Source organism: Protopterus annectens, chromosome 11.part0 (genome assembly GCF_019279795.1).
Source record: "Protopterus annectens isolate FY-2018-M chromosome 11.part0, PAN1.0, whole genome shotgun sequence".
NCBI classification, from domain to species: Eukaryota; Metazoa; Chordata; order Ceratodontiformes; family Protopteridae; genus Protopterus; species Protopterus annectens.
This window is the reverse complement of record NC_056745.1, coordinates 950,722,063-950,745,726: the sequence shown is the minus strand read 5'-3', so window position 1 is coordinate 950,745,726 and position 23,664 is coordinate 950,722,063. Positions and strand designations below refer to the sequence as shown.

Here is a 23,664-nt window from a genome sequence, read left to right as displayed (position 1 = left end):
GGTTAGTGTTTTTACCAGTTGCTGCTCTCAGTTAGCTGTCTTGGCCACACCCTCTGTGTCTGTAAATTCGGACACTGTTTCTGTTCCTGGAAATGATCATGCCAGTAAAGCTTTTGAAAGTTGGCTTAAAGGAGAAACTTATCCACAGACTCAAAAAACATGTTTATTTCATCATTATTTGGTGTTTCCTACATTTTAACATCACTCTGGGACTATTTATAGGTTTTTCAATATTTTTACACATACTTTGAGTCTGACCACATGGGGTCTAGCATCTTGAAGTGATCCTTGTACCTCTAGGTATCCCAAAATGCAGTGCTTATCTGTAAAAAAAATTACATTATGCAGGCCTCTTTCTTCCTAAAGCTCTTGTCACTGTATTGATTTTGCATGCATAAACTGCTGCCTTTCAGTTAGTTTTAAGTAACATTTCATGCCGTTCAGTGACTACTTAAAACACAAACAGTGCAAATGCCACAGAGCAGACTTTGAGTGCTTTTTACTGCTGCTTCTTTTTAGAATGGGTAAATTGCAGTCTTTTGTGAAACTTGAATTGTACTTTGACTCATTTCCCATCCCCCTTCACACCTAACTTCCCTAGCTGTCAAAGTGCTAAGGATAATTTGAGCTGTTACCTGCTGTGATTGACAGCTCACAGCAGGAGACTTGACTCATGTACTATTTCCTTGTTCTAGCCTTTACTTTCTGTATGAGTAGGGGAAGGACCGGGGAGCTATGACATCACAGCATGATAAAGTTTTAGGACGGTCATGGTGATGTCAGTTTGGGGAGGGAATTGGCCAGAAAACTATCTGTATTCATTGGTCTTGATGACATCAGCAAGCTTTTCCAGGGTGGGAAAAGTTTTTTATGAAAGTGAAACCGCCACAGTACCGTAAGGTACTCTTCTAGTGCACAGAAACAGTTGAGCTAAAATATTTTAAATGCTGTATTGTTGTTTATTCAAAGCAGGTACTGTAAATAGGGAGAAAAGGAAAGGAAGTTTTCAATTAATACAGCTACTTTTATTGACAGAGTATAAAGTTTATAATGTCATTGCTAAGACTAAGACATTATTTTCTTCTAACTGTATGGCCTTTTTCAAAAATTGTAAATTTCTTAGTACTTGTACATCAGGTCAGTTAACTTAAACAAGATTCTGATGCAGAGGAAGCTGAATGTTAAATATATATATATATATATATATATATATATATATATATATATATATATATGGATCCTGCTTTTAAAGTAATAGCATCCTTACTCAGATATGTACTTTGCTTTTTTGTATTTAAATTAGTTTCCTTTTCTGTAATGTCTACTGGCTTGGCTGAAAGGGATACTTTGACAAGAAAATGTCTCAGTTTGCAGAATGTCTCATGTTACTGCCAATGTTTTGTTTCTGAAATACTTATCTTGATTCATTTACTAGAGAACAAAGGGAAAATAAGATCATTTTCTACTTTAATTGCAGGAAGGGGTTAGAAATGTTATTTCTGTATGAAGAAAGTTTGTGAATCAACACTTTTTTACTTTTGTGGACAGTCTCTATCTGGACCATGTTTGCGAGACCATTTTCTTTAGTAATATAAAGGCAAGTGGGCAGAAGTCTTTTTGGGACACTGCCCCTTTCACAGTCAGAGATAGGTCCTCTAAACCATTCACTGCACCTCTGTGTTGTCCCACAGCAGGAAATAGTAGTCACTAGGTCTTTCTTCTGGTTCCATTTGCCATCCTTCTTGCCATCTCAGTGGTAAGCAGGATAACATACTAATCAGCAAATTGGATGGGCTTCTTGACAGCATGTTGGGTAAAATGAATTCTGGAGTTTGGATAAAAAAAGAAGTGTTTTCGCTCTTCCCTCAGTAGAAGTTAGATGTAAAGGTGTCCATTTCGATCAGGTCAGGGCTGCAATCGCTATTTAGAGAATGTTAAAAAAAGAACATAAAATAGATGGTGCCTCCTCCTTACAAGGTAGAAGGATTCTATTCTATTCTTCCTAGTACTCAAGGAAAAATTATTTTAGGTACCTCTTCTACACTTACCCATCATCAGCAAATGCCTTAAATCCAACATTTTCAGAATGATAAAGCTTAATATTATGTTGTCTTTAGTGTAAGACATTTGGGTAGCTACCTTAGACCTCAAGGATGCTTACTGGAAAACTCTGTTTTATTCTTACAAGATATTTGTCTAGTTCTTAAAATGATATTGGTGTTTTTAACTTGCCAGTAGTCTGACTTATATCTGACGTGGTTCCCTGGGTCTTCTCCAAGCACCAGCAGTTGTGGCATTAAAGTTTAAAAGGATCAAATATCGCTGTCTGAATAACTGATTCAGGCTCAGTTCTGCTGCCTGTTATAGTTGGTTATGGTGTTAATTCAGTTTCTGGACTTGTAATTCACTGTCAGGAAAATGTTCGATCTGTCATCTGGTTGGACCAAATTTTTCTGGTGATTTTTGGATGCATTTTGGCACAAGGTGTTTTTAACACAAGACAATCACTTTCTCTTGGTATGTCTTGATGTTTCTGGTCATTCTAGGATGCATTTTAGCCAGTACATTGATAGTCCAGCATGCCAGTTTGCATGTAAAAAATGTTTGTGTTATGGTTAAAAAGATGTTCTGAAAAGGTGGCCCTTTGTCCAGTGTTGCAGGTGGTGAGACCACTGAGCATGGGAAATTTGCTGCTGGGTAGTTGTGTTGGAGAGGCCAAAATGAGAAAATGTCAGAACAGAGGTGGAGCAGTTGCATAAAGCATCCTATTGCACACAGTACACAGTAGGAAGCCAGCATGTCTGAGAGAAATGGGCATAGGCTGCTGCTCTGGACCTTCATAGTTTCATAGGTAGGTACTAGGGTATTAGCCCTAGGGCCTATATAAGCCTAGCCAAAAAGGTACCCCGGCTTTCGCCACCCAAGAAAATTATTTTCCTGTGCCCTTGTCGAGCAGAGCCACAGAAGTGATCCCTGGGGTGAATTTCCTATTTCCCATCCAGTCATCAAGATTTTTCTTAGAGTGCTAATGAGGATCTCTGTTTGACATAAATAGTCTGTTCCAGAGTATGGGAAGTCTCTGGGACAGGAGTCTATCCCTCCAGCATGTTCTGTTTATTGTGGTGACAGGGGTTAGGTCCCTAGAGCGTGTAGCTCAGAGGGATTAGGATTTCTTTAAGTGGAGCATATCCAACAGCTCTGGGTTTGACATAGCTTTGTATGTTAGGCAGAGATCGCCTCTGAGTAGGCGATATGCAACAGAGTAAAGCTGAAGTTTTTTGAGACTGTCTGCATAGGGCATCTGAGACCAGTAATCCTCTTTGTGAGGTATTTCTGTGGCCTTTCCAGTTATAGATGTCTTGTGAGGTACATACCAAAAGGGGCGTTGTACTCTATAATGGGTCTAATGAGTGATGAGTAGAGGGGAACAATGACCTCTTTTTTTTTCTGGATGAGAAACCTTTTGTGATGAGGTGAGCCATGTAGAAAGATTTCCTGACCACTGTGGTGATGTGATCATCAAAGGAGAGATTACTGTCCACCTGTGTCCCAAGGTCTCTTATCACACTTTCGGCGTTAAGTAGACTACCACTTATGTGGTAGTTCATGGGTACAGAGTTTTTACCAAAGGGGATGACAATACACTTTTTGGCACTGAGCTTCAGGCCATGGCTTTGACGCCAGGCATCTGTCTCAGTGAGCCCTTTTGTAGTATGCCCACATAGTCAGGGCTAGGGTCTTACCTGCCTGGGCTACAAGATCGGAGAGCTCCTCCATGTCTCTTCATGTAGTCCAGGGAGGTACGTCTCAGGTCATTCACACCAACATGGACAATGACAGTCTCATATTTGTACTTGTGGAGTGACCTGAGTGCATGTGTTATGTGGCAGATCCTGGCATCTGACAGGCAGCTGACAGTAACTTTCTCCTTGTTTAGCCTGGTGAGTGGAACATCAGTGTGCCTGACTATAGAGTCACCTATGACTAGAGTGTTGGGTACGTTGTTATGCCTTATGGGCTGTGGTTGATTGGCACACTGAGTTTGTGGGCTGTGTCATTTGGGTTGTGTTGGGGGGTGGAGTTTGCTTGTGTTTCTGCTTTGGAGGTCCCTGATGCTTGGGCAGGTTTTTATTGAGAGCCTCCGTGAATGCAGGTGTGTGTTTTGTGTTCTATGTGTGTTTTGATGGTGTAGGTTTTGAGGGATTATGTGATGGGTGTGGTGCAAGCGTTTACCTTCTCCTCTTGACTGTCTAGTCCAGTCTTGGGTGAAGAGAGCTTTGCTTCCAGTTTGGCTATATAAGTGCATCTCTCACAGGTTGTAGTGTTGGATAGTAGGAGGAGAGGGTTGTCTGTGTACATGAGACAATTGCTGCATTGCCCCAAGATGCCCAGATTCATCAGGTAGACAGGAGAAATCACTGGGAGCTGACACTTAGACATGCCTGGATAGGTGCTTATTTAAATACTAAAAACTGCTTTCCTCTAGACAAGAGAGGAAAGTTGAGTGCTGTAGTAATTTGCAGCTTATTTAGTGCTTATGAGTTCTGAGCAAGTGCTGAGTTCAAAGAAATAGATTTGAGTGCTGAAACTAGAAAACTGGCTAGTTCTAAGAAACAAAATTGAGCTAGAAAGCTTCCTTCCAACACAGAAAGGCTTGGGGGCTCAGATGCCTACAAACAGTCTAGACCACTTACAGGAAAGGCAGGAAACAAGCTTACATTTTTTTTTCTTTCCCAGATGCTCTCTTTGTACACAGTAGGAGTGCCTGAAATCAAAATATGATCTCACTGCACTCAGTTGAGTGAGCAAATGAGATGGGCCCAGAAAGAGGATCCAAACACAAATTTACAAGAGGGGCGGGCAATTTCAAAGCCACCAAGATTAACACCAAAACAAAACCAGAGAGGGTGGGTGGGAAACTAACTGATAAAACAAAGTCAAAACTTCCAGTTCAGTTCATATTCAATGCAACACAAATAAATCAATTTAAAATGCTGTATTTGAAAAAAGTGCAGATAAAAGATACTTAAATTCTTTTATACGTCCAGCTGAATACAGCTAAATCTTAGCCGGCCAAAGCTCAAATTTTAAGCAGAAAATATTCCAAAATGTACCACTTAAATAGGCAGTAACAGGATATCAATGAATGGGACTACCCCCGACTGCAATTACTGTCTATACAGGATTCTAACAGAGGCCAAATAAATAGGCTTAAAAGAATCCCTGAGGAAGATCAAGTAGGTCATAAGATTGTCATCTATTCCAGAGGCATTTGGCTGTCACTCCTGGCAGAACAAATAGGCCAGTTGAATGAAGGCAGAGGAGCTACTGGACTGATGCAGGAGAGAGTAAAAAAAATAAATAAATAAAACGAAACCACTTGGGATACCATATAGTTAAACAAGTGTTAGCAAAAAAATAGCAAACTGTTATAAATAATAACCATTTTCTGACCTTATTCAGTTTTTTCCTGTTTGGTTAACTATATCAATCCATCTTTGCTCAGTATGAGAATATTTCAAGACCATGTGTATATCTGCATGCATATAAATACATATTCATATATTTATATACGGGTTGCTGTAAATTTATCAAGTAATTCTGAGTACTAAAAGTGATTTTAGTTCGTATAGTCCAGGCACTGGAAACCATTGGCCTGATCATTTGGTGAAAAAACAGTATCCAGGCAGCTCGAGCCCCTTCCCTTGTCCTATAGTGAGCTGCTGCTTGCTGACACTCCAGACTGAGTTGCCACCATTTTTGCATAAATGACCTCAGTGTTTCAGCTGGAGCTTTGTAAGTTTTGTTGTTGTCAGAAAGCAGGTACTGTTTTTTTAAGCCAGTTTTACTCCCATTTCAGACTTGCTCAGATCTTTCTACTTATTATTTTTAATGTAGTCTACCTTCATACCCTAAAGTTTCCCCTCATAACCCTTCCCATTCCTGATATAAACAAAAAAAAATACTATACTTATTTCTCACTTTTCTCACAGATATTTTCAGTTTATCATAATAGATAAGCAACAGCTTTTGCTGGTATTTTGCTGCTAATTTTGCTTGGTCAGGCTGTATTTTACTGTTCCATATCCCTTACTTTTGTACTCATGATTTATTGCACTAGCTGCAGTTATTTAGTGCTACCTTTATTTCCAGTCAAGCAATCCTTTGATTGCTGTGTTTTGGTGTCACTGTGTACGTACAATGGAGAACAAGGTCTCTAGTTTCAAAAAGTGCTTTAACTGTGGCCCAAGATCCATGTGAGCTCTGTATTGTGTGCCTTGGAGTCGGGCATCTTCATGACACTTGCTCTATCTGTAAAAATTTTACTTTGAGGACTTTACTAGACAGGAGGAATAAGTTAGTACTTAAAGGGTTGCTAAAAGCAAAAGCATATAAGTAGGAAAAAGATACGGATAAAGGACTGAAAAAAGATGGGGTCCAAAGATTAGAGAAGAAGAAAAAAATAGAAGTGAGGAAAATGAATCTCCCTATCTGGAGAAACTTTCTCCTGCTAAAGTTCCCAGAACAGTTTCTTCTCCTGTCCACTCATAGCCTTCTGTGCTTTGTACTCCATTGTGCCCCTCATCATTACCTTGCCAGGACATATCGGGAACGGTAGACTCTGTTTCAAGGAAGAGAGTAGGAATGATCAGGAGTTGTAGCATTTTCTTTCTTCGAGACCAGTATTGGCTGCTTACATTCATTCATCAAGGTCCCTTTAGAGCCCTACTCAGCTTAGATGGGAAAAGATGTCAGTATTTCTGAAGGCTCAACTGGAGTATGGTGTTATTTCTGCTCCCTATGTTTCTAGAGTGCCAAAACGAGTCCCACCTTCCATTATTACTTTTCTTTCCTCAGACCCATTTTCAGCATCAGGAGTAATGTAAATAACAAGAGAATCCAAGATCATGTTTCCGGCTCCATAGGATGCTTTTTCTTCAGTGTCAAAGCCCTTGGTGCCAAGTGGGTAAGTCAACCCTGGCAGCATTAGTGTCCGTCCTTCCTAGGTCCAAGAGGTCCAGTGCTGAGAGTCATTCAGCATCATCATTGGTACTTAACTGTTTCTGGCCTCTTGTCATTGTCAGTACTGTCAGCATTCATCCCCTCAGTGCCAAAGTCAACCTTCATGTTGTCAGCACTGACAGTCATCTCCAAGGTTATTCCCACTTTGACTTTGATGCCTGCCCATTTGGGGCCAGTAGCTTCAGTCTACTGTAAGTTGGTGGAGCTGTCTTTGTTGAGAGAGTAGATCAGGTCCCATAGCCTAGGCATTTTCTCTCTTTTCCACCTTCGAACACCATAGAAGCTGATCCATTCCATTCCTCATCAGTTTTGCCCCCACCAGGATAAGAGGATCTTGTGTTCTATCTTGGCATCCCATGTCTGGACTTCCTTTTTCCCCCAGATAACTTGGATGAGACCCCTGCAAGGCCCTTGTGTAAGAAGGTATGCAAAATGCAGCACTTAGTCCCATTTGGAGTCTCCCCCACAAGTCACAGGTCTTTAGGGAGAGGTTTCCCAACCTGAAGATACCATATTTGTATAGATTTTGGAGATGATGAGGCAGAGATCTTGGCCAGTTGACCCAACCTATCCTGAAGAAGATATCTTACAGGTAGATGAGTATGATCTGTTCAAAAGCCTGGAGAGAGCCAAGTGTTACAGAACCCATCCCATACAGCCTTAAAAGAGTGCTTTAAAATTCCCAAGTATAGACCCATTGGAGTACAAATCCTGTTGTGGATTCCATCATAGTTTCAGTGGCGATCAAAAAGGATGTCCTAGAGAATGCCCCAGACTTTCATTCTCCTAACAGAGTCTCAAATGGATATGCTAATGGAGTGTGCATATGCATAGAGTACTTTAGCAGTCAGAGTTAATTTACTTGGCACATATGACTGGGTGTTGGGGGGATCTGGCAGACAAAGCCATTGAGATCCTGAAACTGTTGCTCAGTCAGGATCTTCATAAGCAGCTGGAGACCCAAAAGGCCATCATATACTTCGTCACTTTGTTATTGATGAGACTATTACATAATGCAGTGTCTGGAACAGCTATATCAGTTAGTTCAGGCACAGCAATTCATTGACAGGCCTGGTTTCTTTTAGCAGGATTTGAGGAACATTTTTAATGTGGCATTCATCAGTGCCTCATTTGATGGATCTTCTTTGTCTGGGTAGAAGGTCAAGGGCAAACTGCAGCAATGTGAGCAGGTGGGCAAAATGCTCACAGCTTTCAGAATCGGGTTTTCAGCCCACACACAGGTAATTTCAAAGTAACCAAAAATGGGCCAAGAACCTTTGGTTTCAAAAATCCAATTGGCCTCAGAACAAGTAGCCCTTTGATAGAAGTTCCTGCAGCATGGGAATAACTATGGCAGCCACTGCCAGAGAGGCACAGGTGGTCTGCTTCAGCAGACGTTTTGGGCGCCCTCTTCTGGACTCAGATAACGTCAGTCCTGAATAGTTACCCAGCTTCCTAACTCTGGAGACAATTGTGGAAGTCTGTCGCTCTCTCCGTCTCTCTGCACCTGCTTGCATGGTCAACAATCACACAAGATAATTGGGTCATGGAGATCATATCCAGAGGCTACTCAATACCATTTTTAACAAAGCCCAAACAACTGTCCTCCCATCCCCCAACTATGCCATCCTGTCAAAAGAAGGTGGTAGAATGAGATGCAAATCTTCTTTTAAATGAGAGCCATACAAGAGGTCCCACCAAATTAGAGAAGATTAGGATATTACTCCAGGTGATTCTTTATGTACAAAAAGATGCTGGACCTCAGATCCATTTTAGACCTCAGTCATCCACATCAATTTGTGAAGAAGGAATTGTTACAGCTGGTCATGGTCCGATCCATCCTGTATGCTTGCTGTCTGGAACAAGCTTGTCATCCTTGTGAAGTTGATATCTTCCCTAACCCTCTTCAAGAGAAACATGGACTAGTGGACAGGAAATTGGAAATACACCCTGGGTCTAGGTCTGGCACCTGTGATTCTAATGGACAGAGGCAGCCAGGGAAGCTCCCTGCTGTACCCCTTAGAGGCACAAATGCTGAGTTTCCCAATCTACAACAAGTTAGCACTGCCCAGTATAAGCAAAGTGCACTCAACCCCTAGGGAGAGAGGAGTAGGTTATTCTCCAATTTTCCTCCTTTCTGCCTGACTCTTGCATTGCTGGAGCTGCTGGTCAAACAGTTGGGAATATGTCTCTTGCACCCCAGAGCCAGTGAAAGATTGATTTTTGCATACTTGAATTTCATTGGGATGTGGGAAAAAACAGAAGCATCCTGGGAAAACCCACAGAAACAGAGAGATGACATACAGACTCCACTTAAGTCACCTCACCTGTCCAAGGAATCGAACTAAAGACCCAAGCACTGTGAGGCAGCACTTTTTATTCTCTAAACCACTGTATTGCTCCTGCAGTTTACTTCTGTGGAAATTTTTTTGGAAGAATTATAATCAGTGGTGCTCCTTCAGGGAAGGAGGATCTCTGAGCAGTGTAGACTTTAAGGATGAGGATAAATTGGTCCTCTGGTGTTACATGACTGTCTTGCGTAACTGTAATTTTCTCTTTCTTTCTTTAATGGACCAGTTTAAGTCATCCCATTAGTTAAACAAGTAAGATATTGTCGAGTATAGTATTATAAAGAAAAAAAAATAACTTATTAGATGCATAAAAAAAGCTGGCCAAAACAACATGTTTGTGACATGAATGTTCACTCTGCCCTGAATCATTTTTTTCCTTAAGGAGATTATATGGGCTCTGTAGTCATGGGTGCTAACCTTCAGGGGTAGTCCTGCATCTTTTATCCTATTGTGGTGGCAGAGTATACATATGTAAACTTTGGAAGTAAAATTTAGGTCAACATTCTAACAGGTTGGTGGGTTGTTGCTATCAAGTTTCACTACCATGGGACTAGGGAGACTAAAACTTGCCAAGTCAGCTTTATAGTATCCTACAGCTTGTTATCATCAGTTAATACCAGCCCAAACTTCACTTTAGGAAACCATTCTATTCACTATTCCAGTGTACCAATTTCAGCCCCATGATAACCAGTTCACTACTTCTGTATTGATGTAGTTTTCTTTCCTGTGTCCATAATATAGCTTTTAACATTTTTTTGGGGGCAGACAGGTTTTTAGCTTTATTATATATACTTCTCTTTTTAATGTATAGGAGTAAGTTAGGGACTGCAAACATAACTTTTTAAATATTTAATTTGTTAGCAACCTATACAGTTGTGTGGCTGTTCACTATCTCTGCAAGTAGAAATAACAAGCCATTGTCATACTGTCTGCACTTGAATAGTATTCCAGATATGTCTTCCTGAGTCTGGGAAGCGGGTTTGCTTCATAATATCTTAGAAGCTTCTCTTTCTGAGCCATAGGATGCTTCTTAGTGTAGATAGAGTACACCCTTACCTTTACCGTGAACAGAAATATCACTTTGCAGAACATTTTACTCAGACTGATATAAGCTTAACAGAAAATTAGAGTATTTACTTGAAGAATGTAAACCTATTTTAATGAAGTGCAAAAAAAGAGGAAAAATGTTCAAAACCTCCGTATTGCTTGCAGAATATACTCAGATATGTTTCCTAAAAATATTAGTGTTAAATATATGCACTGTTTTCACCATCAGATTGTTCTAGTAACTTTACCGTGATGTCATCATTCATGAAATTATTTTTGTAACAAAATGACACACTTTTTCTTTGCCTTAGGTACACGTCAATAAACTTGATATGTTTAAAAAGATGCCCGAAATCATTTACCACGTGACTACGGATCGCAACACTCAAGTTCATGCATGCAGGCATCCAAGGGTATGCAAAATCAAACTGTAGAATTGTGTTTTACTCTGGAAATTGCACCATTCGCTTTATATATATATATATATATATATATATATATATATATGTGTGTGTGTGTGTGTATATACTTAAATGCATATTAACCATAATTAACAGTTATTTTTCTGATGTAGTGGGTAGCGAGTAACTTCTAGTAGATGAAACTATAACGTGTTAAAAATAATACAACAAATAACTTATTTCTTTCTTAGGATGAAGAGTTCTTACAAGGAAACAGGTTGCCTTGTGGGGTTACAGCCAAAAATGGAACACCACTGCGCATCATCAGCATAAAACCTTCTACTATGTGGTTTGGGGAAAGAACAAAGAAAACAAATGTAATTGTCAGGTAAAGTGTTGCAGAGTAATAGACAGGCATAGATTAAAAAAAACAGTAAATGATCGCAACGTGGCTGGATTATATAGGGAAATGTTGCATTTCTAGCTTCCTTTTTGCTCTTTTTCAGTAGTTTTGTTAGAGCTGTAATAATCAGTATTTCATTCATTGCAGCTAATTTGTAGAAGTAGTGCCATTACTAATATTGAACTGTTGTCTGTAGTTCCATTCTAACACCTTAAACACTCATTGCAAACACTGCATCTGCTAACCTTTCACCAAGAATTGATACTATGGGGACATGGCATCTTCCTTCACTACCAGTAGCCTGAGTGTGATCTGAAGTTTGGGTGCCAACAAGCCAGCTGAGGATGGAAGATTGGATAGCTGGGTACCATCTGGCTACCTTTCTAGTGTCCCAGCATGGGGAATATTTTATAGAAATGTGAGTTTTTGCAGGAGAAACACCCACTGTCAATGCAAAGGACTGAGTTTCAGTGTATTGTAAAAATAAAGGCTCACTCCACTTTTTTCTCTGTAGCTCCTGCACTTGAGGGTGTGCACATCCTGCAATAATGCATGCCATGACATTGCACACCACATTAGGAAGGTGCTGCTAGGCCTGGAGCCTGCAAGTTTTTTCCCCTACCATTCACACAGTTTGTCTCTGAATCCTGTCAGTTAAAAGTTCATGCATTCAGTGCACAAAGCTAAATTCTGTATTTTCTGTTGTGGCTAGCAAAGTATGAGCCTTTTTTAGGCAAGGCTCAAAAGACAAACCCACCACCATAAATAGCACAAGTAACAAAAAACTGAGGGTAATGCTACTCCATGCCAGAAGTCTAAGCCTCAAAATGCACACCCTCGAAGCACTCCTCAGTATGGAGAAAATCGATATATGTGCAGTAACAGAAACCTGGTTTAAGGTTTCAGAGAGCACCTCAGCACTACCAGGCTACAACTCCTACCATACATTTCAGCCACAAAACCCAGACCGAAATACAAAAGGCGGGGGAGTATCCATATTCATCAAGGATACCCACACCTCTAGGTTAGTGGCACAGCATGATGCTTCAGAGATCATCCATGTGCAACTAACAACGGACAAAACTGCTATTCAAATTATAGCTTGCTACAGATCACCCACCATGTCCCAGGACCCCCACTCCACATTCCTGGAAACACTGGGAAACCTAAAGGTCCTACCAAACACCGTGATATTGGAGGATTTCAATTACCCAAACATTAACTGGGAGAACTACTCAAGTACAAACTCCCTTGCCCAACATTTCCTAGAATTTATAAACTCAAACGCCCTGGATCACCTGGTCAGCACCCCCACCAGAGGTGACAACATATTGGACATGGTCATCACCAACATGGGCGATCGGTGTTCCACACCGGAGGTCAACCCCTCGCTGGTTAGCTCTGACCATAAACTAATCACTCTGGATATCAACATTCCGCCACCACCCCCAGTCAAAGAAACCACCGTGAACAAGTTTTCAAAAGCAAACTTCACGTTACTTATGACCGAGGTGGGAAGTTTCAAAGCCCCCATGCTAAAGGATAATGCTGTCCAAGCTGCAGAATGCTTTACTAATGCACTCTAAGGGCACCTACAAGAATGGATGGATCGTGCTATCCCAAACAGACTCACTCCTCCAAGAAAAGTAAACCAGTCTGGTGGACCTCTGCCATAAACAAGCTATACAATAGACGGAGGAAAGTAGTACAGAAAAGAGTAAAATCCCAAGAAGGGAAGACATCCCTGATCAGTATCGGCAAGAAACTACGTTCCCTCATAAAATCATCCAAGGCTAGCTTCGAAAGAAAAAATTGCCATGGACTCCAAAGATAACCACAAGGCATTCTTTAGCTATGTCAAGAATCTAAGTGGCATTTCACAGATCTGCTCGGAGTTGGTGCAGAATGGCACAAAATACACTTAACCGACCGATATAGCCAACATCCTGGCACACAGGTTCACCCCCTCTCACCCCCCAAAAGGGCCCATAACTATACCAGAAGAATGTAGTGCCCCTGAAATCAGACACTCAGGTTAAAACAGCCCTCTCCAAAGCCAAAAACACAGTATCAGTGGGACCAGATGGTGTCCCAGGCTGCCTCCTACACAAGCTCAAAGATGAACTAACCCCTCACTAAACACACTGTTTAAGCTCAGCCTCTCCACAGGCTACATGCCCACAGATTGGTGCACAACAATGGTTATTCCGCTCCACAAAGGTGGAGCCATAATGGACCCCGGGAACTATCGCCCTATAAGCCTGACTAGCTTTGTCTGCAAAGCTATGGAGCGCATCATCATGGATGTCATTAACAGAGACATTGGGAACCTCCAAACACTGGACCCTACCCAGTTTGGCTTTAAGGGCAGATCATGCCTCCTAAACCTGGTGGACTTCTTTGAGACAGTTACCAAGGCTATAGACTAGGGAAAGGTGGTCCACACAGCTACCTAGACCTCAAAAAGGCCTTCGACACAATTCCCCACTCGTGTATTATAGACCAGCTCACCAGCCTGAACATAAACCCCTACATCACGAGATGAGTTGCCAGCTGGCTCACGGACAGAACCCACATGGTAAGAGTTGCGGAGTTAGGTCTGATTCCAAACCTGTTACAAGTGGCATTCCTCAGGGCTCAGTCCTAGGACCCCTTCTGTTTGGCATGCATATACCTCTTAGAGGTACAGGCAAGCACAGGAAGACTACGGCTGACCAAGTTTGCAGACAACTGCAAACTAGGGTGTATAATTGACTCTCCGGCTGACACAAACATTCTCCAAAAGGGTCTCACTGAGACAGATACCTGGTGTCAAAACCATGGCCTCAAGTTAAATGCCAAAAAGTGCATAGTCATCCTCTTTGGAAAAAAAAAAGTACCCACAAACTACCACATAGGGGGTAGGCCCCTAAATACAGAAGACGTAATAAGGGATCTGGGGACCCAAGTAGATAGTAACCTCTCTTTTGATAATCACATTGCCAAAGTGGTTAGAAAATCCTTCTATGTGGCCCACCTCATCATAAAAGGGTTTGCATCCAGATCAAAAGAAGTCATTGGGCCCCTCTATGCATCACTCATCAGACCCATCATAGAGTACAATGCCCCATTTGGGATGTACCTTACAAGACACCTGCAACAACTGGAAAGACCACAGATGTACCTCACCAAGAGGATCACTGGCCTCAAGCAGATGGCCCTATGCATACCACCTACTCAGATGTGATCTCTGCCTGACATACAAGGCCATGTCCAACCCAGAATTGATGGACATGCTCCACCTAAAGAAAACCATATCCCCTCAGCCACACGCTCCAGGGATCTAAACCTCACCACAGCAATTAATAGAATGTGCTGGTGGGATAGATTCCAGTCCCAGAGACTTCCTGTACTCTGGAACAAGATTCCAATCTACATTAGGCAGAGATCCTCGCTAACCCTCTTTAAAAGAAACCTTGACGAGTGGATGGGAAACAGCAAGTTTACCCCAGGGATCACTTCAGTGGCTCTGCTGGACAGAGGCACAGGGAACTAATCTAAGGGGGTGGCGAAAGCCAACACATTCCGGCTAAGATTATAAATTCCTTCGGGCAGATAGCCTAGTACCTACCTATGAACCTATGACACAAGTTGCACAGTCCCATTGCCTCTACTTCTTTAGAGTGGAGCACAACATTAAGCACTGCCATAAGTGATTCATTCTGATCTCTTGTATATAGTGCAGGAAGAAACTCCTGGTCTACCTTGCAACCAGGGTGGTTATGGCATTTGAACACTCCTCTTGTGGGTATCAGCAGGAGAGTCCCACTAGCAGTTCCATGTCTTTGCCTGAGCAGTGTCAGAATGTTCATTTCAAAGCACAAGCCTTCATTTAGCCTTTCTAGTGATTAGCTTGTTTCTGAAATGCTTGTCCAGTCCCTGGGTGTGCTGAGCAGATCCTTGTCAAATGAAGATTCAAACTTGTACACATTCTTTACTTTAGCAAATGACAAGGGACCCAAAGGAGGCACACCTCCAACCCAGTTGACTGGCCAGAACACACACACACAACTGTACTCATCCCGGAGGGGGGGTACCCTCTTGAGCCACCCCAACCGTACTCTTTTCCTATGGTTTTCCTTCCAACCAAATATAATCCACTGGGCCACACTGAAGCATCCACAGGGTTTTCCCACATCAAAAATTAAAGATCAAAACTTGAACTTTCCAACAGCTTTATGAAGTTTGATGGATCTGTCCATGCAAGCACAAGATTGAGTAGAGGATTTGGTCATATGCTATCACTGGACCAGTTGCAAACTTCTGGCATTCCTGCATCATTGTTGACACTCCTACTGTCTGGCATGAGGTCACTGTCCGTCTGTATCCTGCAGTAACTCATTACCAGGTTGTCCCCAGTTGTGATGACTTTGTATGAGCTTGTCCCTTCTGGAGCCTCATGGGGACAGGAGAGTTCCTCATTGTCAGAATCCTGTGAGGAGTGAGAAGACTTGGAGCCATTGTGCCTGAAATGGATAAGAATTTTGACTTCTCACCCTACAGCACCCTGCACTTCAGCACGACTCCTTTGTGGAGAAACATTAAAGCTCATAAAGTCCACTATGGACTAGCCTATGACCCCATATCTTTCAAACTCAAACTTCTTAATATCTGGGGGTGGGGGGGAGAAGCTTTGCATCATTCAACCCCACTCCCAATGTATCCAGTCAACAGGGATGCTATAACTGAAGCCTGGAATCACATAGACTCTAATTCAGTCTCAAAGAATACAGATGATCTTTGCCAGCCTCCAACTGTGTAGAACAATGCTGTCTAGGCATCCTTGGGCTAACTGTTGTGGGATTTTCTTAGTCCAACCCAGGACCCACAGACCATAGCATTTTATCATCTTGTCATCTAAAAAGGAGTCTAAAGCCTTGGGGGAAACACTGATGAGTGATTTTAGTCCTCTGCTGCATTATCAATGCTTCATTTTAGTTGTCCATATTCTGGTCCAGGCAGTTCAGAAGCGTGTGTGTCTGTGTGTGTCTCTCTTTCTCTCTTGCAGTCGGAGCTCAGGGAGGAAATGGGTAAAACTATGTGGCTTCTAAGGTAAGTTTCCATGTAACTTGCTGCAACTGCTTTGGTGCTGTGCATAGAGTTGCACACTCAGGTATGTCCTTGCTCTCAGGGTACCTGGTCAGGAGAAGCTGAGAAATTCAATCTCTGACATAACTGTCTTCTTTGGACATCTGAAAGATCTGTTGAAAAGGAAACGAGCCCTGTTCCTTGACGGAAGAACTTGCATCACCCCATCTCCTCCCTATTCCTCTGCTTTTTTCAGGTGTAGCTGTCCACAAAAGAAGAATAAAACACTTTTCAAACCAACAAAGGCTGGCCAGTTGGTCCAGCAATATGATTGCTCTGACTGTCATTTCTTGAATAACCACCATCACATTTTCTTCTCAAAACAGTGCACATCACTTTCTTGCATGCCATGAGTATGCATGCACTTGCTTACACATGGATTTAATGGAAAGGGCACCACACAGATTAGCAGTCAGCCAGTCACCCAAAGCACACTTAGTGACTGGCAATATACATATGACCTAGACAGTTAATGCAGAACAAAATTATGAATTTAAACTGCAGTCTCAGTGTACAGCAAAGAAGGTACTTTATGTGATAATTATAATGCAGTCCAACTTTAAACCCAGATGCTGGAAAAGTGTCATCATATTTGACAGAAGAGAAACTGTATTGTGCACAGTGTGTGTTAATGGATAGGGTATTGTACCTGGGATTTGCAGTCAGAGAACCATCTTGCACAAACTTAAAATAAGGTTTGACGAAAAGGTTAAGAAATGGCCGTCTTTGGTACAAAATATATCAGACAAAAATTCCTTATGCTTTACTATTAAAACTTAAGGGGGATGAGGGCCAACTTTGGCAGGAAATATATCAGACAAAAGTGCATCATGTGTCTTACTGTTAGAACTTGAGGTGTAGTACACGGTCATCTTATTTCTTCATATGCAAGGGCAAAAAGCATGCTGTTCCTTTTTTAAACTGCAAGCAAAGTGGCAGATCTCATTTTTCAATTAAGGACAATCACTTGAAGCCATCGAAAAGGTTACATTAACAGGTGTGGCTGCATATATACTGGATACAGCGGACAAAAGGTAAACTCTCATATTGATCCAAAGGTATTGCATATACTGTAAGTTGGAGTCAGATGATGATTATGATGATCATCAGCACCCTTTTCCCATTTTCTACTTGGGATTGTGGAGTCATGTAAACTGTCGCTGTTTCTCTTGATTCAGTACCACTGGTCATACCTTCTTCGATAGTCATACCTGACTGTCACAGGTCTTCACTCACACAATCGATCCATCTCTTTGCTGAGCACTCTCATTTTCATTGCCTTCTTCGTGTGCCCCAAATTTTCTTCAACAGATGGTTTTCTGCACATATGCATGAACCACTGTAATCTGTTCTTTGACCTTCTGTGCAATTGGAGCTACTTGGGCTTTCTGCTCTGATGTCCTCATTTCTTTTTGTCCTGCAGTGTGCATCCTACCCCCCCCCCCCCCATTTTGTGCACTTCATCTCCATCACCTCTAGCTTCCTCAGTTGCACAACCTTCACTGCCTAGGCTTCTGTACCATACATTAGTATTGGTTCCACCATTGTTTTGTGCATCTTTACTTTTTAGATTTGGCTTTATTCTGTTGCACACTACCCCTGACACTTTGTGCCATTTGGCTGCATTACTGTCTGATTGTAGTTTTGACCTCTTCATTCAGACTTCCCTTTTACTCAACCACCCCTTCCGGATACTTGAAGCTGTCAACTGGTTCCAGATTTTCCTTCTATTTCAGTTTTCAGATTCTTCTGATGCCGCCCATTTGTTGCTATTACAGCGGTCATATCTGGACTCAAACCTGTGCCTTCAGTTTTGAATTCCAGACATTCTTGTTCAGTGTCTCCCTGTAATGGCACATCATCTGCATGCAGCAGTTTTGTTGATCTTTCCCCTCCAACCTGTTTGCTAATGTAGTCCATCACCAGTATGAACAGCAGTGTGCTTAGGGCTGAACCCTGATGCACGCCAACACCCACTGGGACCCCTTGTCAGGGTCCACACACTGTTAGTGCTTGTGTCACTGTGTCCTCATACATAGCCTGCACTGATTCTACTAATGTTTCAGGGTTTTGAACCATTGAAGTACTGTCCAAATTAGCATTCTTGACACCTAGTCATATGCTTTCTCCAAGTCTAGGAATGCCCAATTGAACTCTTTCCTCATCTCTAGTTTCCTCTCAACTGTCTGTCTCATTGCAAACATCAGGGCAGTTGTGCTGCATGCTGATGTGAATCTGCTCTGCTCATTTCCTGTCTTATTTTCTGCTACCTTGCATATTCATTTATCAATCACCCTCTCCAGAACTTTCATGCAGTGTGACAAGTTTGATACCTTTATTCTACCCACAGTTGTGAATACCTCACTTGCTCTTGTACACTGGTAGTGGAGTGCTTATTCTTCAGTCATGTGGGATACACATTTCTGTCCATACTGCTTTGAGTACCTTCAGGAGCTGATGTTCTTCATCTCACATTGCTACAGTCCTTACATATGGGTAATCCGCTGTCCTCGGTCGGCCCGAATACCAAAGTATTAGGCTGACGTCGGTCATGGGCGCTCAGGTCTGACATCAGAGCGTCAGGGTATTAAAGCGTATGACCGACGTCATATCCTCAGTCTTTTTTGCCGCATGGTCCGATGCAGAAGCAGCGTTTGCAAGTGCCGTTCGGCGTTCTGAAATTTTCGTATTCTGAGTTTCAGACTGAAACCAAGTTGGGCTAAGTACCCCGTTGGGGAATATTTTTGTTTTTTCTTGCCTTAGTTAATTCCGGATGTCAGAAAAAGTGAATAATTGTATTTCTTGTGGGAAACAGATACCGCATAGGGATTACCATTCTCTTTGTATTCCTTGTTTGGGACCTGAGCACGACGTAGTCGGGTGTCGCTTTTGTGCTAGGTTTAATAAGCGCACCATTAAACGTAGGTTAGATTGCGCTAGGCTTGTCTTCGGTAAGCGGTGTAATTATTATATGCCGTCGGATCCTCCAATGCCCGCTACCGCGAAGAAGCGCAAAGACAAATCTTTAAAGTCCAGACAAGATGAGTCGTCCGTTCCGGACGCCGGCTCTTTGGAAACTACGGTGGAATCTGTGGATCCAGCCGAGGTTTCAGTTGAGTCTCAGGGGGAGGCTTTAATTTTGCAGGATGTGGCCTCTCAGGAGTCAGGTCAGGCTGAGGGGGCCTCTCAGGTTGCTGTTCTCCCTTCCTTGCCTAAGGTGGTTAGGCCTTCTCCTTCTGTCTCTAAGGCTCCTTCTAAAGGCAGGCCTGGTTTGCCTTCCACGGGTGTCAGTCCTGGTTCTGCAGGTTCTGTGCCTAAAAAACACATGCTTAAAATGGCAGAAGATTTAATTTCTTTAATCAGAGGTTCTATGCCCCCTCCTGATAAGAGGCCTAGGGTGGAGCCAGAGGTTGAAAGTTTAGAGCAGGCTTCAGATTACTCAGAGTCTTCAGTTGAAGACATTCAGGATTTTCCTCCTTATTCTGATTCAGACGCAGAGGATTCCACTCCTTCTGCTTCTCCTCCAGAGGATTTTTCTTTTTCAGAAACCCTGCATTCCATGAGGGAACATTTTAAATGGGAAGGTCAGGATTTCTCAGATTCCCGAAAGAGGCTTAGAGAATTTTTGTTTTTACCACAACATAGGCCCTTGGCTATACCTCCTGTTTTGGATGTTGTTCAAGACGTTTTTTCCGAGGCTTCCCTTAATCCAGACTCTCTGCCTCCTGCACCAGTTAAGCCAGACAGGTATTACAGGGTACCTGAGGCTCATAAATATCTGTATAAGAGTCCAAGGGCTAACCCAGAAACTATTAGCCAGGGACCTAAGGGTGTCAGGGCTTCTGTTGTAAAGAATCCAGTTCCTATTGATAAAGATGCTAGAGCTTTGGATAGATGGGGTAAGAAAGTGTATACCTCTTCCACTTTAGCAATGAGGGCTTTGAATTGCCAGTTTCATATGTTGAAGTATCAGAATTTTCTTCTTACTCAACTAAAATCTAAAGTGGATGCTTTAGCAGAGGGCATAGAGTGTAAAGAATTACAGGATTTGGTACATGCCTCTGAACAGGTGGGTAAGCATTCTTTGCAGTGTGGTTTCGATGCTTTACAGGCTTCTTCCAGGGTGGCTGCCACTGGTTCAGTTATTCGCAGGCACGCCTGGCTTAAGGATCAGAATTTGTCAGAGCATGTTAAAACTAGAATTTTGGATGCTCCTTTACAGTCTGAAGTTTTGTTTGGTTCTCCTGTGGAATCTGTCTTGAAGAAAATGGAAGACAAGGCTAAGTCTATGCAGACTGTTAAAGATTTTTTACAGGTGCAGCCTCCTAAGTTTAGCAGGAATTGGCCTACTTAAGGGATGGTCTTATCCTTCTTCTGATTCACAGTCTAGGGGTAGATCTAGACGTGGTAGGGGCAGAGCTCAGAGTACTTTCAGGCCTAGGACGTGGAGTTCACCTGCACAATCTACAGGTGAGGGCAGGGGACAGTCCTTTCGTAAACAGGCCCAATGACCTGCATTTTCAGCTGCCAGATTCTTCCTGTCTGGCAGCTCCTTTGGGAGGAAAGTTGGCACTCTTCAAGCAAAACTGGCTTTTAGTCACCCAGGACAAATGGGTGTTGGACATTATAGACCGAGGCTACAAGTTTTATTTCCATACATTGCCTCCTTTCAAAGGCATGCCAGACGTTCCTCCTCAGCAAAGGGTAGAGGCTCACAAGCAGATTTCTTTACTTCTTCAAATGGGGGCTATACAGCAGGTCCCTCTGTCAGAAGTGGGCCTAGGATTTTACTCTCGCCTGTTTCTAGTACCAAAGAAAGGAAACACTTGGAGACCGATTTTGGATTTATCTATTCTCAACACATACCTAGACATTCCAGAATTCAAAATGTTGACGTCGCAACAACTTCTACCTCTGTTGGACAAAGATCACTGGATGGTAACTCTGGATCTCAAAGAGGCTTATCTTCATGTTCCTATCAGGCCCAGTTGCAGGAGGTACCTGCGTTTTCGGGCTGGGACTTTACATTATCAGTTCTCTGCATTGCCCTTTGGCTTATCTACTGCGCCCAGGGTGTTCACAAAGGTTCTGGCTCCAGTGATAGCCTTCTTTCGGTTAAGAGGAATACAGATTTATCCTTATTTGGACGATTGCCTGATTCTTGCTCAAGACAAGTACGAACTTCTTCATCTACAGTATGTGATGGCAGTGTTAAGGTGCCTAGGGTATTCTGTGAACGAAACAAAGTCCAGTCTAGTACCCTCTCAGGAAATGTGCTTTCTGGGTGTGAGACTGAATACAGCTTCCCAGATGGCCTTTTTGACCCCGGACAAGCAAAAGAACCTTACTCTTTACTTCCATCAATTGTCTCTACGGTCCAGGCTGACTGCAAGGACAGTCCTTCAAGCCTTGGGGTTCATGGCATCTTGTATTCTGGTGCTTCCCAATGCCAAACTGCATATGAGGAAGCTACAATGGTATCTCAAAATGTATGGACACAACACTGCCAAGATCTGGACACTGTCATTCAAATAATACCTTGCATTCAAAAGGAATTTTTGTGGTGGGCTCAGGAATGTCACCTAAACAAGGGACTCTCTGTGACCCGACCAGAGGCGAGTCAGATTTTAACGACAGATGCCTCGGACAAGGCTTGGGGAGCACACCTCAATGGAAAATGGGTGCAAGACACGTGGCCTGCCAGACTTCAACATTTACATATCAACTTGAAGGAGATGTTAGCAGTCCAATTTGCATTAATGGCTTTCAAGGATTTACTTCACCCAGGGCAAGTGTTGATTCTAACAGACAACACAACTGTCATGTGGTACATCAACAAGCAAGGGGGAACCCATTCGTACCCTCTTTGCAGGCAAGCAATGATTTTGTGGGAGACTGCTCTCAGTTTACACCTCAATCTTCAGGCAAGATTTCTACCAGGAGCACAGAACTCCTTAGCAGATGTTTTGAGCAGACAGATAGTGGATCCCCACGAGTGGAAATTGGATCCTCATGTATTTCGAAAATTGACAGTGATATGGGGAACTCCAGACATAGATCTGTTCGCTTCTCCACTAAATTTCCAGTTGACAAAGTTTTGCACAAAAATGTTTCATCCCACAGCTTGGAAAGTGGATGCTCTGTCATTCAGTTGGAGCAATCTTCACGTCTATGCCTTTCCGCCTCTGCCTCTCCTCCCCAAGGTACTCTTGAAAGTCAGACAAGACAAGCCTTCCATGATACTAATAGCTCCAGATTGGCCTCAACAGCACTGGTACCCTCTGCTGAGGAGTTTAGTACGGGAGCCTCCATGGCCTTTGCCTTTGATTCCGCACCTTTTGTCACAGGAGAGCAATCATTTCCTCAATGTCAGGATTCAGTCCCTGCATCTAACAGCCTGGCATATTCTGTTCTAGAACCTGGAGGGTCGCAGCTTCCACAACAAGTTTTGAATGTTATTTTGGAGGCCAGAAGGCCTAGTACAAGGAAAGTTTATGCTGATAAATGGAGGAGATTTTTAATTTGGAGCAAAACAAAGGGCTTTGATGTTTCCAGGCCTGATGTAAGTGTTTCTCTTCAATATCTTACAGAATTATTAGACAAAGGTTTGTCTTTCTCCTCTATAAAAGTTCATGCTGCAGCCATTTCTGCTCACTATGACTGTGACCCTCCATTATTCTCTCATCCTTTGTTTAAGCAATTTCTTAGAGGGGCAAAGAACATAAGACCCCCATGTAGAGCTCCTACTCCTGCCTGGGATCTCAATTTTGTGTTGGAAAAACTTACTTTACCTCCTTTTGAACCTGCAGCTACTGCTGAGTTAAAGTTTTTGTCTTGGAAGACTGCTTTTTTGTTGGCCATTACGTCTGCTAGAAGGGTTTCTGAATTACAGGCCCTTATGGCAGTTGAACCCTTCCTAATTTTTCATAAGGCTAGGGTATCTCTGCGTACTAATCCTACTTTTATGCCTAAAGTGGTTTCAAATGTGGCCTTGAACCAATCAATTCATTTGCCTACTTTTTATGCAGATCCCCAAAATAAAGGGGAGAAAAATTTGCACACTTTGGATATTCACAGGCAGTTGCGTTATTATTTGAGCAGGACTAAAGGGTTCAGACAGTCTCAGCAGTTGTTTGTTTCTTTTGCTTTGGGTTCTCAGGGGAAACCTGTTTCAAAACAAACTATTTCTAAGTGGATTGGCTTTTGTATTGCTTTTTGTTATTCTCATCATGGTAAGGAGATTCCGGCTGGAATCAGACCTCACTCCACTAGGGCTACTGCCACTTCTACAGCTTTTTTGAGGGGAGTAGCT

The 23,664-nt window shown here is 42.5% G+C and overlaps 1 protein-coding gene across 2 annotated transcripts in view; it reads left to right on the top strand.

Moving 5' to 3' along the window:
- Positions 1-23,664, top strand: part of LOC122815653 (protein artemis-like) — a 934,783-nt gene that overhangs the window by 680,807 nt on the left and 230,312 nt on the right. For both annotated transcript variants that reach the window (XM_044088335.1, XM_044088334.1), the window contains exons 9-10: positions 10,733-10,834; positions 11,074-11,210. In XM_044088335.1, the coding sequence (XP_043944270.1) occupies positions 10,733-10,834; positions 11,074-11,210 (239 nt within the window). The remainder of the gene's footprint in view (positions 1-10,732; positions 10,835-11,073; positions 11,211-23,664) is intronic.